Source organism: Oncorhynchus masou, chromosome 1 (genome assembly GCF_036934945.1).
Source record: "Oncorhynchus masou masou isolate Uvic2021 chromosome 1, UVic_Omas_1.1, whole genome shotgun sequence".
NCBI lineage: Eukaryota > Metazoa > Chordata > Actinopteri > Salmoniformes > Salmonidae > Oncorhynchus > Oncorhynchus masou.
Window position 1 is genome coordinate 41,528,101 of NC_088212.1, and position 14,099 is coordinate 41,542,199.

Below are 14,099 nucleotides of genomic sequence, written 5' to 3' on the forward strand. Positions count from 1 at the left end.
AGCCAGATTAAGCCTAGTCCAGGACTAAATGGCACAAATACATTTTGCAGGTCAGGACTAGGCTTTTAAGATGGTTCTCGTATTCGCTTGGAGTGCTAAAGTGTAATTAAGGTTCAAAGGAAAACAGACAGAGTTTATTTCCATTTTGCAATTACAAGCCTACTGACTCAACATCAATTAGTCAATGAACTATGGCATGATGTCAGTAAGAGAGACGTGGTTAGGTAGTAGGCCTAATCACCCATGAAGAGTTTACTTCTAAAGTGCTATAAATGCTATAGCCACACATTTTTTTTTTCATCAGGAATGATTGCTGGGTACCTTCATGCGTGTAGTGTACATTGTTACTGTTCTCAGATTTGGATTTACTTTCGCAAAACGCTATACATTCATTGATGAGCTGGAATGTAATGTTCGCATCCTGTATGTTTGACTGTGATATGTGGTTCTCTCACCTAGCTTTCTTAAGATGAATGCATATTCAGTTGCTCTGGACAAGAGCATCTGCCAAATGACTCAAATATCAAATGTACATGTTTTACAGATCTCATCTTAATGTATTGAATCAAGTCATAACTTTAGGAACAAATACAAATATGTCGTTGAACAACCTCATGCCATGATTAGATAATGAAAAAACACAGCAATCTCTTTCACCAATTTTTCTGAAAATGGATATATAGCATTTTGGAATAAAACACCTCTCACTCACCCACCACACACACACACAACACTATGCTCCACATTGGGCCGGTGTTCCATTACTGCTGACTAATTTGTGTGCGCGTGTGTGTGTGTCAGCAGCAGAGAGCAGTTTCCCAGGTTATCTGGGCCAGTTCAACATGATCCCTGAAACATAAGCTGGCACTACAGTGCTGAGTGTTATACAGCTAGTAGCTAATCACCCGCTGCGAATATTCACCCCTCACCTCTCCACTGTCATAGGCCATGTGTGGTGTGGCTGAGCTGAGTACGGGCTCCACATCAGTGGTGGGTGTGTTACTTTTTTCTCTAAAGACGTGTGGTAAATCGGTCCTATCCAATGTCATGCTACAGCATGTCGACCAACCGGGAGGTATTTACATAGTCAAGTGCACATACTATATACAGCTGAGTCCCAATTGCACTTTTTCAGATGAATGACAGCTTCGGTCCCAAAAGCAGCAATCCGCAGTAGAAGCTATAACAACGCGTCCTCTCCGTCCCTGTGCCAGTAAAAAGGGATGGGTCTTGAGAAATGTGACCACTCTCAGATTCGTAGACATAGCATGTTTTGAGGCTATACTGTCAGGACCCGGTTACGAACCTGGGTCTCCGGAGTGAGAAACAGTCACTTAACCAACTGAGCCACGAATAGTCAGCAGAACCCAGAAGATGAGGCAGACACAGCAGTACTTAAGACGGTGTATTTAATAAAGTAAAAAGGAGAAGTCCTTCAATACAAAAATGGCAAATCCAAAAGGTGGTAGGAATAGCACAAAAAAGCCTCAAGAGATACTCAAAAACAAAAACAGAATTCCACAAGAGCATCCACCGGAATCGACAAGAATACACAGAACACTAGGGCTGGGTGCTAACATACAAACACAGAGCACAGAACTGAGGGAAACTAAGGGTTTAAATACAATCAGGGGAAAACGAGGCACAGGTGCAAATAATAATGGGGAACAAGGGAAAAAACACAAGGTCAAAAAGCACAATGGGGGCATCTAGTGACCAAAACCCGGAACAACCCTGGCCAAATCCTGACATATACAGTGCTTGTTTACATTTACTTTTGTTGACAAACATTGGAGTAAAAAAACAAACATATTTTGGGTTCTGATGGGGTGCGACAGTTGAACTGAGCTCCCGGGGCATTTACAAGTTATATTCTTCAAGAATCAAGGGGTACATATCGTGAATGTGGAAGTTCAAAGACTGACGTGGCAACTTCTGATTTGCCTCTTTAACCACTCCTTTTTAGCATGCAAAGTCATTGCAGTAAATTATACTAGACAATGTGCCGCGCCACAAAACACCTCAGTGAAACAGAAGAGGGGAGGAGCCATGTCATATAAAGTATCTGCTTACGTTACCAAGTATGAGGCCAGTTTTGGTTGAGAAGAGTAGCTGGTAAGAGTGTTAATTCCCGACCGTTTGAGGATATTACCACCATGTCTTGCTTCTCTTCATTTCCTCCTACAAAAAAACAAACATTTCCCACTACACTCACGTTAAAGGCTGCGTTGTCATCTGAACTAACACCTACTGAGGATGTACTGCAGGGGAATAACAGTGGAAAGCGATGACACAATCGGACATTCAAAGCAAAAATGAGTCACGCCACATGCTTCTTTCATCATTGCATTTATTGCTGAAGGCTTTTTAGGAAGACGATAGCATCTGTACACTATCATATCAACACGGTGGCCATCTTAACTGAGGCCTGAGAGGGATGACCTGCAACGCCTCGTTCTCATTGGGCAGCCTAATAAAGGGGAGGAGCACCACAGAATAGACACACAGCACCAGAGTAGGAGGAAGTTAACCCTGGTCAGGTGTATAATTTCCCCTTCATGCTAAAGTTAGGATTTGAGGTGCGAAAGCTGGCTCCCAGATCTGTGCTTAGGGGAAACAACTGTCCAGAGCCACAGTACCCCCGAGAGCTCTGAGAACAAGAGCAATAAAGACACAATAACACAACAACAAAAAACACTACAATTAAAAACATTAATCTTTATTGTACAGTCTACTATTTACCAAGTATTTTCTTAGAAGTGTCATAGTAAAATGTTCATTACATAATAGTTACCGTATCATTAATAATTCATGTTTTGGGGGATTCATTAAATCCAGCACCATTAAAGTAAGCGCCAGAAAATACCCATTGTCACCACATAATTTATGTGTAAATACCAGGCAAATACCAGCTGAAAGGGGGTGTTACTGGCTGTCACCATCATTTCTGTATTAGTGGGGGAACATGGAATAGAAAACAAAATGCACGCCAAACAGGCTTTTACACAGCTTGACATTCTGACTGACATTCGACCGTATTGGAAAGCAGGTGGGACATGGGTGAGAAGTTCACATAACTAAGTCTTTCGAGGCTGTTGGAGGCCCGATACCCTGGGTTACACAGTATGAGCTTGGAAGGTGCAAGGCTCAGACCAACTGCATACAGCAGCAATATACAGTACTTTTGCTTCTCAAATTCCCACCCCATATAGGTAACGGTCTGCGGATGTTATGACGATGATGAGGAAGAAGAAAAGGCTGTTGCCAGCTGATTGCACTAGAGATGAGATCCACCAATAGGATCGCAGTGTGGATGCCCTGCATGTATGCGTTTGAGGTCCATAAGGCAGGTAATGCGTATCAGAGTTACCCTCTACAGGTGATACAGCACTGTTTCTGGATGGACCTGAGGGAGCATCGGCCCAGCAGCTTCAGCTTGTCACAGAACCGAGACGACATGCTGTTCTTCCTACACAGCGGACCTACACAATCACATCGCAGGAGAGGACAGGACAGACCACTGGCTTAGTTCAACTGCAATATACGGTACGTCGATCAACAGCATACATCTCAAACAAATATAGCTTCAGTAGGAACTACCGTAATTGCTGGACTATTAAGCGCACCTGAATATAAACCGCACCCACTGAATTATTAAAAAATATGTATTTTGTACATAAATAAGCCACACATGTCTATAAGCCGCAGGTGCCTACCGGTACATTGAAACAAATGAACTTTACACAGCCTTTAAACGAAACACTGCTTGTAACAAAAATGAATAGGCTTTAACAAAACACGGCTTGTAACAAAAATTAAAACAGTAGCCTACCAAGAAAGTCATTGGTCACTATCTTCCTCCTCCTGTGCACTGAAACCACTGAAGTCATCTCCTTCGGTGTCGGAGTTGAATAGGCTCAGAATTGCTTCATCCGATGTTGGATCGTTTTCATTGTCGTTCTCGTCACGTTCATCCGGAGGCAAATACCCCGCTGAGCTTATGCTGCCCCTTCAACACGCAGCAGTCCAGCCTTTCGAAACCCGTTGATGATAGTGGATTTTTTTACAATGCTCCATGCTGTCAGGACCCACTGGCAGACTTGACCATAAGATGCTCTTCGCCTGCGGCCCGTTTTAGTGAAGGATTTCTCCCCACTTGTCATCCAAGCCTCCCACTGAACAAGGAGCGCCACCTTAAATGCACGATTTACACTGATGTCGAGTGGCTACAAATACTTTGGGCCATCTGCTTTTCTTCCCTCTGAAAGCTTCTGTTGTCTTTTTGCACTGAGTCAGTTCCTCACGCTGCTGTTTCCAACGTCTTATCATCGACTCATTAAGGCCAAGCTGCCATGCAGCAGCTCTATTTCCTTTTCCAACAGCCAGATCGATCGCCTTCAACTTGAAAGCTGCATCATATGCATTTCTCCGTGTCTTTGCCATGATGAGGGTGACAAAATTACTACCGTAATCAGAATGATGGGAAGTTTGTGCTCAGTTTTTTGGCGATATGAATCTTGTGAAAGCGGGGAAAATCCATAAATTAGCCGCGTCATTGTATAAACCGCGAGGTTCAAAGCTTGGGAATAAAGTAGTGGCTTATAGTCCGGAAATTACGGGTATTTCTTTATCTTATGGTGAAATGTCCTTGCTAAATAGCCAACAGGGAGGGATGGGTGTTTGTCTTACCGGTGTTAGTCTGACACTCCTGCATGTGACATTTCCTGAGTGTGTCAGGGCTGCTGCTCGGCTCACACAGACTGTTCTCCACAGAGTCGGAGTCCTCAACAACACACCGCACCACACGATGCTGCAACCCCTCACCACAACTCACAGAGCACTGACACACACACAGAAGACCACCAACATTACTAACACACACAGACACACTAGTCCCCACTGACAAATTGCACCATGCAATGCACACTCTGAACATGCAACAGTCACAGAGTCTGCACATACTGTAGGGAAATAAATATGCTGCAAGTCATGAACTGTAAGTAAATATGTTCCCCGGGAACCTTTACCTCCTCCCAGTCCTGTGGGTCCCAGTAGCTGCAGGGCTGCAGGTTGCAGGTCTCTGTGTCGTTTGGCCTCTGGGTGGCGCTACAGCGCTGCGGCTCAGGGCAGTATACCAGCCGCTCCCTCAATCCACCACTACAGCTACGTGAGCACTGGCGATGAAAGGAGTTCATATCTACAATCATATTCAAACTCATTTATTCTTATTAATACTAGAAAATAGCATATGGACCAAAGCCAGTCAGCATGTGTCAATATATGTGTGTCTGTGTGTGTATATGTACCTGTCCCCAGGGGGAGGTTCTCCAGGGCTGGCAGGGTTGGAGACGACAGGACAGGGTGCTGGGCGGCCTGGAGGACAGGACTTGGCAGTGGAACGGTCTCAGTGGACGCCCCTTCTGCTCGTCCACACACTGCACCTCACGCTGCCTCCTCCCCGCCACCTCACACCCCTTCGGACACTACAGAGAGAGAGAGAGAGAGGGAGAGGGAGAGAGAGAGAGAGAGAGAGAGAGAGAGGGAGAGAGTCAGTATAATACCTTATCTGTTCTTCTTATTATGTGATTTGTAGGTTTTTATTTTAGAGTGGTCCTCGCCTCGGCATGTAAAGGACATCGCATTTCATACGGCTATTCAATAATGTCACTAATACACATTTCATATGGCTATTCAATAATGTCACTAATACACATTTCATATGGCTATTCAATAATGTCACTAATACACATTTCATATGGCTATTCAATAATGTCACTAATACACATTTCATAGGGCTATTCAATAATGTCACTAATACACATTTCATATGGCTATTCAATAATGTCACTAATACACATTTCATATGGCTATTCAATAATGTCACTAATACACATTTCATAGGGCTATTCAATAATGTCACTAATACACTTGCTTCTGCTTTAGCTGACGTGTTGCTGTCTTGCATAGTTTAACACAGGCAAGTTGTAGAAACTTGTAGAAAAGTTACCCACAGGATTGTGGGTAAAACACCCCGGGACCAGCCATATGTAAAATGTATGCACACATGACTAAGCCGCTTTGGATAAAAGCATCTGCTGAATGGCATATTATTATTAGATGAGCTATAGAAAGCAGAGACAGCCAGGTACAGTGTATCCAGGCTACTGACCTTGCTCCAGTCGCCACTCAGCCAGGTGGCACAGGGGCGCAGGTGGCAGGTGCGAGCTGGTTCTGGTCTCTTCAGGTTGGCACAGTCCGATTCCTGCTGGGAGCTACACAGCACTGGCCTCCACACTGCCCCCAGGCCACACGACGTTGAGCACTGGCCCAGACAACAGGTGAGAGAGGAAGACGGAAAGTATGTAGTACAGCATAGAAATATTTCTGCCTTGGGATTGTTCACTACAAGGGTGTTGATTGTTACATCAGTGATTCTAATAACCAAAATGCATTGTATGATTATAGCAGGGATGGGCAACTGGCGGTCCACCCCACCTTTTGAAGGCCTTCGTGTCAATTCCCACACCCCCAGAAATAAATCAATTATACAAATAAAACAAATGTAGCAACTCAGTCGGTGTCTCAACTTACTGTTGTGAGTTAGAATAGTAGAATACGTAAGGTGCCATTTAGAAACATGTCAGCAGTTTTTCTCTTATTATTGCCAGTCACTGACAGTCAGTCAATTAGCCCATGTCAACTAAATAGTTTATAGATTGCTAAGTTAGTTTAGTGGCCAGCTATCTAAACTTGTTATCATGGTCGAATTACTGTCCGGGGGTCCCCCATTGATTTTATTAGCGAGTTTCACTCAGATATCATATTTAAAATGGCAACCTATAGCAAAATGTTTAGAATTGCATGAAATTTGTTATACAATTGCAAAATCTTCTTTCCGCCGCATGTAAAAATGTGTAGAATTGCAGCAAACTTGCTTTAAAACTGCAAACATTTTCTCTACAGCCCATGGCAAAATGTGTAAATTTGCACGAAATTAACTATGGTATGGTCACGGGTACGCAGATCCACCAGCAACTGCGGCCCCTCATGATGAGTTCAGATTTTTTTGTGACCCCCATCCCCATCAAAGTTGCCCAACCCTGGCCTATAGGGTCATCAACAAGCTCATAAACACAGAGAGTTATTTTCGTCTGTACTCACCTCGCTCCAATTACCCACCAACCAGAACACCTCCATGCTGATTGGCTCTTGGCCGTTTAGGTAGCCATAATCACTGGCGAAGGTCACTACGGGACTTCCTGGTCTCTGCTCCTGACCTTTGCCCTTTGAACGTGGACCTGGCTTTTTAGAACGGGGAGCAGCGCTGCCACTCTTGAGGGTCTCAATGGGCTTCTTCCGTTTAATGATCCTCACAGTGGGGCTGGGGGCCTCTGGGGTTGGACTGCTAAAGTATGGGATGCCTTCTGTATTGGGATACAGTCCTTGTGTAGTGTGGTAAGGTGCTATAAGTGTACTCCTCATCTCCGCTGTGTGTGCCCGGGGTATAGGGGTGGTGTGGGGCACCCTGGTTGTCCGTTTGGTGAAAGGGTTGGTGTTGGGGGGAGTGAGGGTGTAGTGGCTCGTGTTCATAGCCCAGTGCGCAGTACTGGTTTGTGGGGTTGAGGGGGAGGTAGTGGTGGTGTGTTGGGTTGTACGTGATGTTGTTGGGACTCTTGTGTGTGGTATGTGTGGTGTGGATGTAGGGTGTAACCTGGCGGTGGTCACGGTGGGCGGTGATTGGATGGGGGTCCTGAGAGAGAATTCTGTGGTAAAAATGTCCAGATCTGTAAGCCCCTCCTCTTCTGCAGTCACATCCTTCACTACATAGTCATACCCCGGGGTGTACGTAACCCCTACATCTGGAAACACAAAATCAGCTGCACTCCCCTCCTCCTTTTTCTCATCCTCCTCTTCTTTCTCTCTCATGTCCCTCTCCCTGTTCTCCGTGTCAGTAGGACTGGTCGTAATAAATGCCCCGTCCTTGTCCTCCACACGCCCATTCTTCACCACATGGTCATCGACGTCAATGATATCAGTGGCTGTGGAGGACCGTGGGAGGGGCTTGGTGGTAGAGGTGGTGATGGGGGTTGCAGTTCTCTCAGTCACTGTAACAGTGCTGGTCCCGGGTGTAGCGTTGCTGGTGCTTTTGGGGCCCCAGGTGTGTGTAACTGGCTGCCTGGTTGGGTGTCTCTTGGGCAGGTAGAAACGGCGGTATTTAGGGGGTGGTCCCGGGCGCCATTGGAGGCCTGCGCCTGGGCAGCTCTGCAGGGCACACAGCGACTTGGAGCGAGGCATGGTTTTGATGTCACACTTTTTTGGGGGTACGGTCAAGCAGGTGACCTTCCGGGTGCGCACACTACCACCACATGTCACTGGGCACTGAGAGAGAGAGAGAGATTAAATAGGTTATTAACACAATAAGGAGAGAGAGAGAGGGATTAAATAGGTTATTAACACAACAAGGAGAAAGAGCGGGATTAAATAGTTTATTAACACAACAAGGAGAGAGAGAGAGATTAAATAGGTTATTAACACAACAAGGAGAGAGAGATTAAATAGGTTATTAACACAACAATGAGAGAGAGAGATTAAATAGGTTATTAACACAACAAGGAGAGAGAGATTAAATAGGTTATTAACACAACAATGAGAGAAATTAAATAGGTTATTAACACAACAATGAGAGAGAGATTAAATAGGTTATTAACACAACAAGGAGAGAGAGATTAAATAGGTTATTAACACAACAAGGAGAGAGAGATTAAATAGGTCATTAACACAACAATGAGAGAGAAATTAAATAGGTTATTAACACAACAAGGAGAGAGAGATTAAATAGGTTATTAACACAACACTGAGAGAGAGAGATTAAATAGGTTATTAACACAACAAGGAGAGAGAGATTAAATAGGTTATTAACACAACAAGGAGAGAGAGATTAAATAGGTTATTAACACAACAATGAGAGAGAGAGATTAAATAGGTTATTAACACAACAAGGAAAGAGAGATTAAATAGGTTATTAACAGAACAAGGAGAGAGAGAGTATAAATAGGTTATTAATACAACAAGGAGAGAGAGATTAAATAGGTTATTAACACAACAATGAGAGATTAAATAGGTTATTAACACAACAAGGAGAGAGAGATTAAATAGGTTATTAACACAACAAGGAGAGAGATTAAATAGGTTATTAACACAACAAGGAGAGAGAGATTAAATAGGTTATTTTTAAAACAACAAGGGGAGAGAGAGATTAAATAGGTTATTAACAGAACAAGGAGAGAGAGAGATTAAATAGGTTATTAACAGAACAAGGAGAGAGAGAGAGATTAAATAGGTTATTAACAGAACAAGGAGAGAGAGATTAAATAGGTTATTAACAGAACAAGGAGAGAAAGATTAAATAGGCTATTAACAGAACGGGGAGAGAGAGAGATTAAATAGGTTATTAACAGAACATGGAGAGACAGAGAGATTAAATAGGTTATTAACAGAACAAGGAGAGAGAGAAATTAAATAGGTTATTAACAGAACAAGGAGAGAGAGAGATTAAATAGGTTATTAACAGAACAAGGAGAGAGAGAGAGAGATTAAATAGGTTAACAGAACAAGGAGAGAGAGAGAGAGACTAAATAGGTTATTAACAGAACAAGGAGAGAGAGATTAAATAGGTTATTAACTGAACAAGGAGAGATAGAGAGAGTGGCAGAGAATGGTAGAGAAAGGAGAAGAAGAGAATAGTACCATGCTCCAGTTGCCCGCGGCCCAGTCGGGTCCACAGAGCTGGTCTCTGTTGCAGGGAACTACAGGTTTGGGTTTGAGCAGCTGTTTACAGTCCCCAGGGTGGAGCACTCTCTCCTCCCCGGCCACCGTGCGCACACACAGCACTGTGCGATTCCTCACCCCTCCCGAACCACAGGTGGCAGAGCACAGCTGCCAGCCCCCCACCCACCACCTACACAGGGGGAGAGGGGAGAGAGTGTGAGATAAGGGCCCTGAACAAATTTGCGTTGGTCTGATTTGCTTCGGAAATGAATAGCTGTCAAAAAGACAACAGGGCCAACAGTCATAACAGACACTAATAACACCTGTTGAGTTACAGCGCTTTTTAACTGTATTTATTTGAGATCAGCATTAATATTGCAGATGGATTGTGGGTTCCATCAGTTTAATTGTTTGCGTAATTTCTAATCACATTTATTTAAATGTTTTATTTATCCTCCCCTCCAACCCTACCATCCCTACCCTGATTGCAGTAAACTAAGGGACAACAATACTTCTACTGCTACTTACAGCTATTTTCGCTCACAACTACGATACCTGTAGTTAAATAATTATACATATATTCCTAATTCCTTATTTCTTCAAGTGCTGGATTTTCACCCACAGTGTCACGCCTTGGTCTTAGTATTTTGTGTTTTCGTTAATTAGTTGGTCAGGCCAGGGTGTGACATGGGTTTATGTTGTTGTATTTCGTATTGGGGTTTGGTAGTTATTGGGATTGCGGCTGAGTAGGGGTGTTGTTTAGGCTTGGCTGCCTGAGGCGGTTCTCAATCAGAGTCAGGTGATTCTCGTTGTCTCTGATTGGGAACCGTATTTTGGTAGCCTGGGTTTCACTTTGTATTTCGTGGGTGATTGTTCCTGTCTCTGTGTAGTGTTCACCAGATAGGCTGTAATTAGTTTTCACGTTCCGTTTGTTGTTTTGTATTTATTTAAGTTATTTCATGTATCGCTATCTTCTTCATTAAAGACATGAGTAACCACCACGCTGCATTTCGGTCCGACTCTCTTTCAACAAACGAAGAACGCCGTTACACACAGCGGCCAATCCACCATTATGATCTTAACTCCAACCCTCTAATGTTCACAGACGAACCCATCTTTCCCAGTATAATGTCATTTTGTTATTTCATTTTTAATACATTCCTCCATTTTACTATGATGTCTTATTAGGGTACTGAACCTCCTTATTTGTAACATTACCGATATTGCCCTAAAAATTAATACTTTACCCAAGAGTATAATAATATTTCCCATTGACGGATCGTGGTTTTTTGGATCCCGTAACAATACAGTCTGCATGTTGATCTGAACCCTGATATTATGACATAACAACCATGCCTGGACCTGACTCTGCAGAGTCTGCACAAGGCTGACTGTTCAATGCCCCATATATTGAACATTATTTTTGTAGCAAGTATTTTATATAATAGCGTAAATTAAAACAAATGGAATTGTGTCAATTGTTGATTTATATGTCAGTTCATAGACCTGTTGCCAAGGTATGAGAACATCAAAGACCTGTTCCCAACTGACTTGAATGTTATACAGCATTGCTGTTAAACCTTTTAACTTTAAGTGATTTAAGCTAATCATTTTTAGCCATTTATGATTTTTAATGTGTGTCAGAGAGACAAATTATTTAATTCCTTCTTTATGTAATGGTCTCTTCCAATTTTGTGGCAGAGCAGTTTCCAATCAATCAAATGTATTTATAAAGCCCTTTTTACATCAGCAGATGTCACAGTGTTTATACAGAAACTCAGCCCAAAACCCCAAAGAGCAAGCTATGCAGACGAGTTGATTATAATGTATTGAGCGTACACATCTATACACTGTTGTTAGTTGCTTGTATGACATAATTTTACTGTCCTTGTTTAAAATGTTCTTCATAAATATTATACCCTTCTTGTACATTTTTGTCTAATATATATATTTTGCCATATTATTTGCTGTAATACTTTTAAACATAGGATGGGCCTCTATTAGTAGCTTGCTTGAAACCCAGTTTGGATTTAGATACAATGGAGACTTTAAGAGAGAGGTTTAATGCCTTAATATTTAATAGTTTTAACTCTCCAAACCCTTATGTTCGTTACATAAATATGTCCGTTTAACTTTGTCTGATTTGCCATTCCAAAAAAAGTGAAATATTTTTTCCTGATTTGAAAAAAGATTATTCTGGAGTTGGTAGAGCCATGAATAAATATATAAACTGCGATATCTCTAGAGAATGAATTAGTGGAATCTTCCCGGATGTGGATAGGTGTTTCCCTCTCCACGGTTTCAAAATTCTATCTATTTTGCTAAGTTTGCTAGTTGCTAGATCGTTCAATTTTTCCTGGATATGTACACCGAGTACATAGACTTTACTATCCACCCAATTCATCGGGAGGCCACATGGCAATTTAAAAGTTTATATATTTTACAACCCATAATATAGTGCACTTATCATAGTTGGGTTTGAGTCCAGAGAAACTGAAGAAATTATCCAGGTCCTCAATGAGGCCCTTCAAGGTTGAAGACTGAGGACTCAAGAGAATCACTTGAATCATCGGCGTACATTGATACTTTTGTCTCTAATCCATACATTTTTAGCTCCTTAATGTTATCATTTGATTTTTAAAGCTAACAGTTCATAATAAATAGGTATGGTGACAGAGGGCGACCTTGTTTAATGCCTCATGTTAATTCAAAGTTCTCAGAGAAGTAACCGTTATTTAATATTCTACATAAAGGATTGTTGTACATTACTTTTGCCCATGAGAGATTATCCATAGTTATTAACAATGTAACTGAGTTACAGTGTTAATAACATAGTACTATAGTAGAAATAAGACAGGTGTTATAGAGTATTCGTCATAGTAATCGGGAAACTAAGGAACCTGGCGGGGCAGTCCATGTTCTTGCACTTGCGGTGTCGGTCCTCCGGGCGGCTCTCTTGGTCACAAAAAGCCTCATCGACCACGCCCACCTCCAACTCAAAACACCTGACAGGCTGCTGCTGCTCACCTGGACGTCACAGAACACAGGCAGGGAAAGGTTTCGGTAGATGCTGTGGGATCCGTGGGATGACCCTACCTTAAACCCTGACCTTAATCCCTACCCTTACCTAACCCTAACCTGTTAAATGTAAACTTTAATGGGGTTGGTGCGTCCCAAGCATCCCACTTAGCATATAGCAAAAGGTTTCTGTCTGAATAATCACACTGTATGCTCTGACACTCAATACTGCTCAACTGTCTGATTAGAATGTAATAAGTCCATACCATCAGATTCCAACATCCACAAATCTCAACATATGACAAGTTAACACAGGGACTAGAAATAAAAAGCATATCATAAGTTGTTTAAAAGACAACCCCTCACCTAGCCCACAGGTGGTGCTGCAGTCTGTCCAGGCTCCATGCCTCCACCTGTACTCCGACTTGATGACCTCATTTCCTGTCTGGCGGTTCCTCTTGATGGTGTACTCATACTTTATACCTGGATTCTTTTCCTGGTACAGCAACTGGACAACATGAAACACACACTAAACGGTTAGGCTGTGTGTATCATATCTGAATCCTGATCTAGCTGGTCAATATCTAACTGGATCCTTTCATGTGTATAGTGTGTATGGTGGGTATACCTGGATCATGACTGGTTGTTTGGTGGGTCCAGGGGAGGTAAGGTTCTCCAGGTTTCCGCTGCGCTCGTAGTAGAAGGTGGTTCCGCCTGCCTTGTACTCTCCATTCCATTGGATGATGTACTCGCCATTCAGGAAATACTCCTCTGACCCCTGACCCCGCAGAGCCAGAAAGTTCCCCGCCTCCTCCATTTCCTGGACCACAATGTCACGTGCCCCCTCTGGGATCACTCCCACGTCCACGTAGCCTGTGACAGGAGGAAGGAGAAGAAGGCGAATCAGTTGTGTTAGTGCTGGGCTGGAACAAAAGCCTGAAAACCCTGTGGGACCCTAAACCTACAATGGTATCAAAGCTAAAGAAATGAAATGCAAGCAGAGGCATGACAAATACACTGTTAAAACACAGAATGAATCATGGTTGCAGGTCGCAACGTGGGAGAGGCCAGAGCTTACAGAGGCCACCATGGCAGCCAGCTATATGGTTACACCAACATCCAGACATCCAGACTCTTTGTGATCTTTAATTGAGGGTGGGAGAGTGGCATGTGTGTGTGTGTGTGTGCCTTGGGTGGCGGGGTAACCCTGTCTCTCGTCTGTAACAGTGTGTGTGGGAGGGCACTGCTCTGTTAGGGTCTCTGGTTTTTAATAGTGTGTGGATGTGTGGGGGAGGTGTTGGTGTGTGTCTGTT

General features: G+C 43.1%; 1 protein-coding gene across 1 annotated transcript in view; it reads right to left on the reverse strand.

Moving 5' to 3' along the window:
- Nucleotides 1-2,351: 2,351 nt before the first annotated feature.
- LOC135544429 (A disintegrin and metalloproteinase with thrombospondin motifs 12-like) overlaps nt 2,352-14,099 on the reverse strand; it is a 57,932-nt gene continuing 46,184 nt past the window's right edge. The window contains exons 16-25 of the mRNA XM_064972031.1: nt 13,415-13,659; nt 13,153-13,294; nt 12,669-12,795; nt 9,748-9,958; nt 7,162-8,379; nt 6,170-6,322; nt 5,307-5,483; nt 5,028-5,174; nt 4,690-4,840; nt 2,352-3,482 (exon numbers count right to left, since the gene is read on the reverse strand). Of these exons, the coding sequence (XP_064828103.1) occupies nt 3,367-3,482; nt 4,690-4,840; nt 5,028-5,174; nt 5,307-5,483; nt 6,170-6,322; nt 7,162-8,379; nt 9,748-9,958; nt 12,669-12,795; nt 13,153-13,294; nt 13,415-13,659 (2,687 nt within the window). The 3' untranslated portion in view covers nt 2,352-3,366. The remainder of the gene's footprint in view (nt 3,483-4,689; nt 4,841-5,027; nt 5,175-5,306; nt 5,484-6,169; nt 6,323-7,161; nt 8,380-9,747; nt 9,959-12,668; nt 12,796-13,152; nt 13,295-13,414; nt 13,660-14,099) is intronic.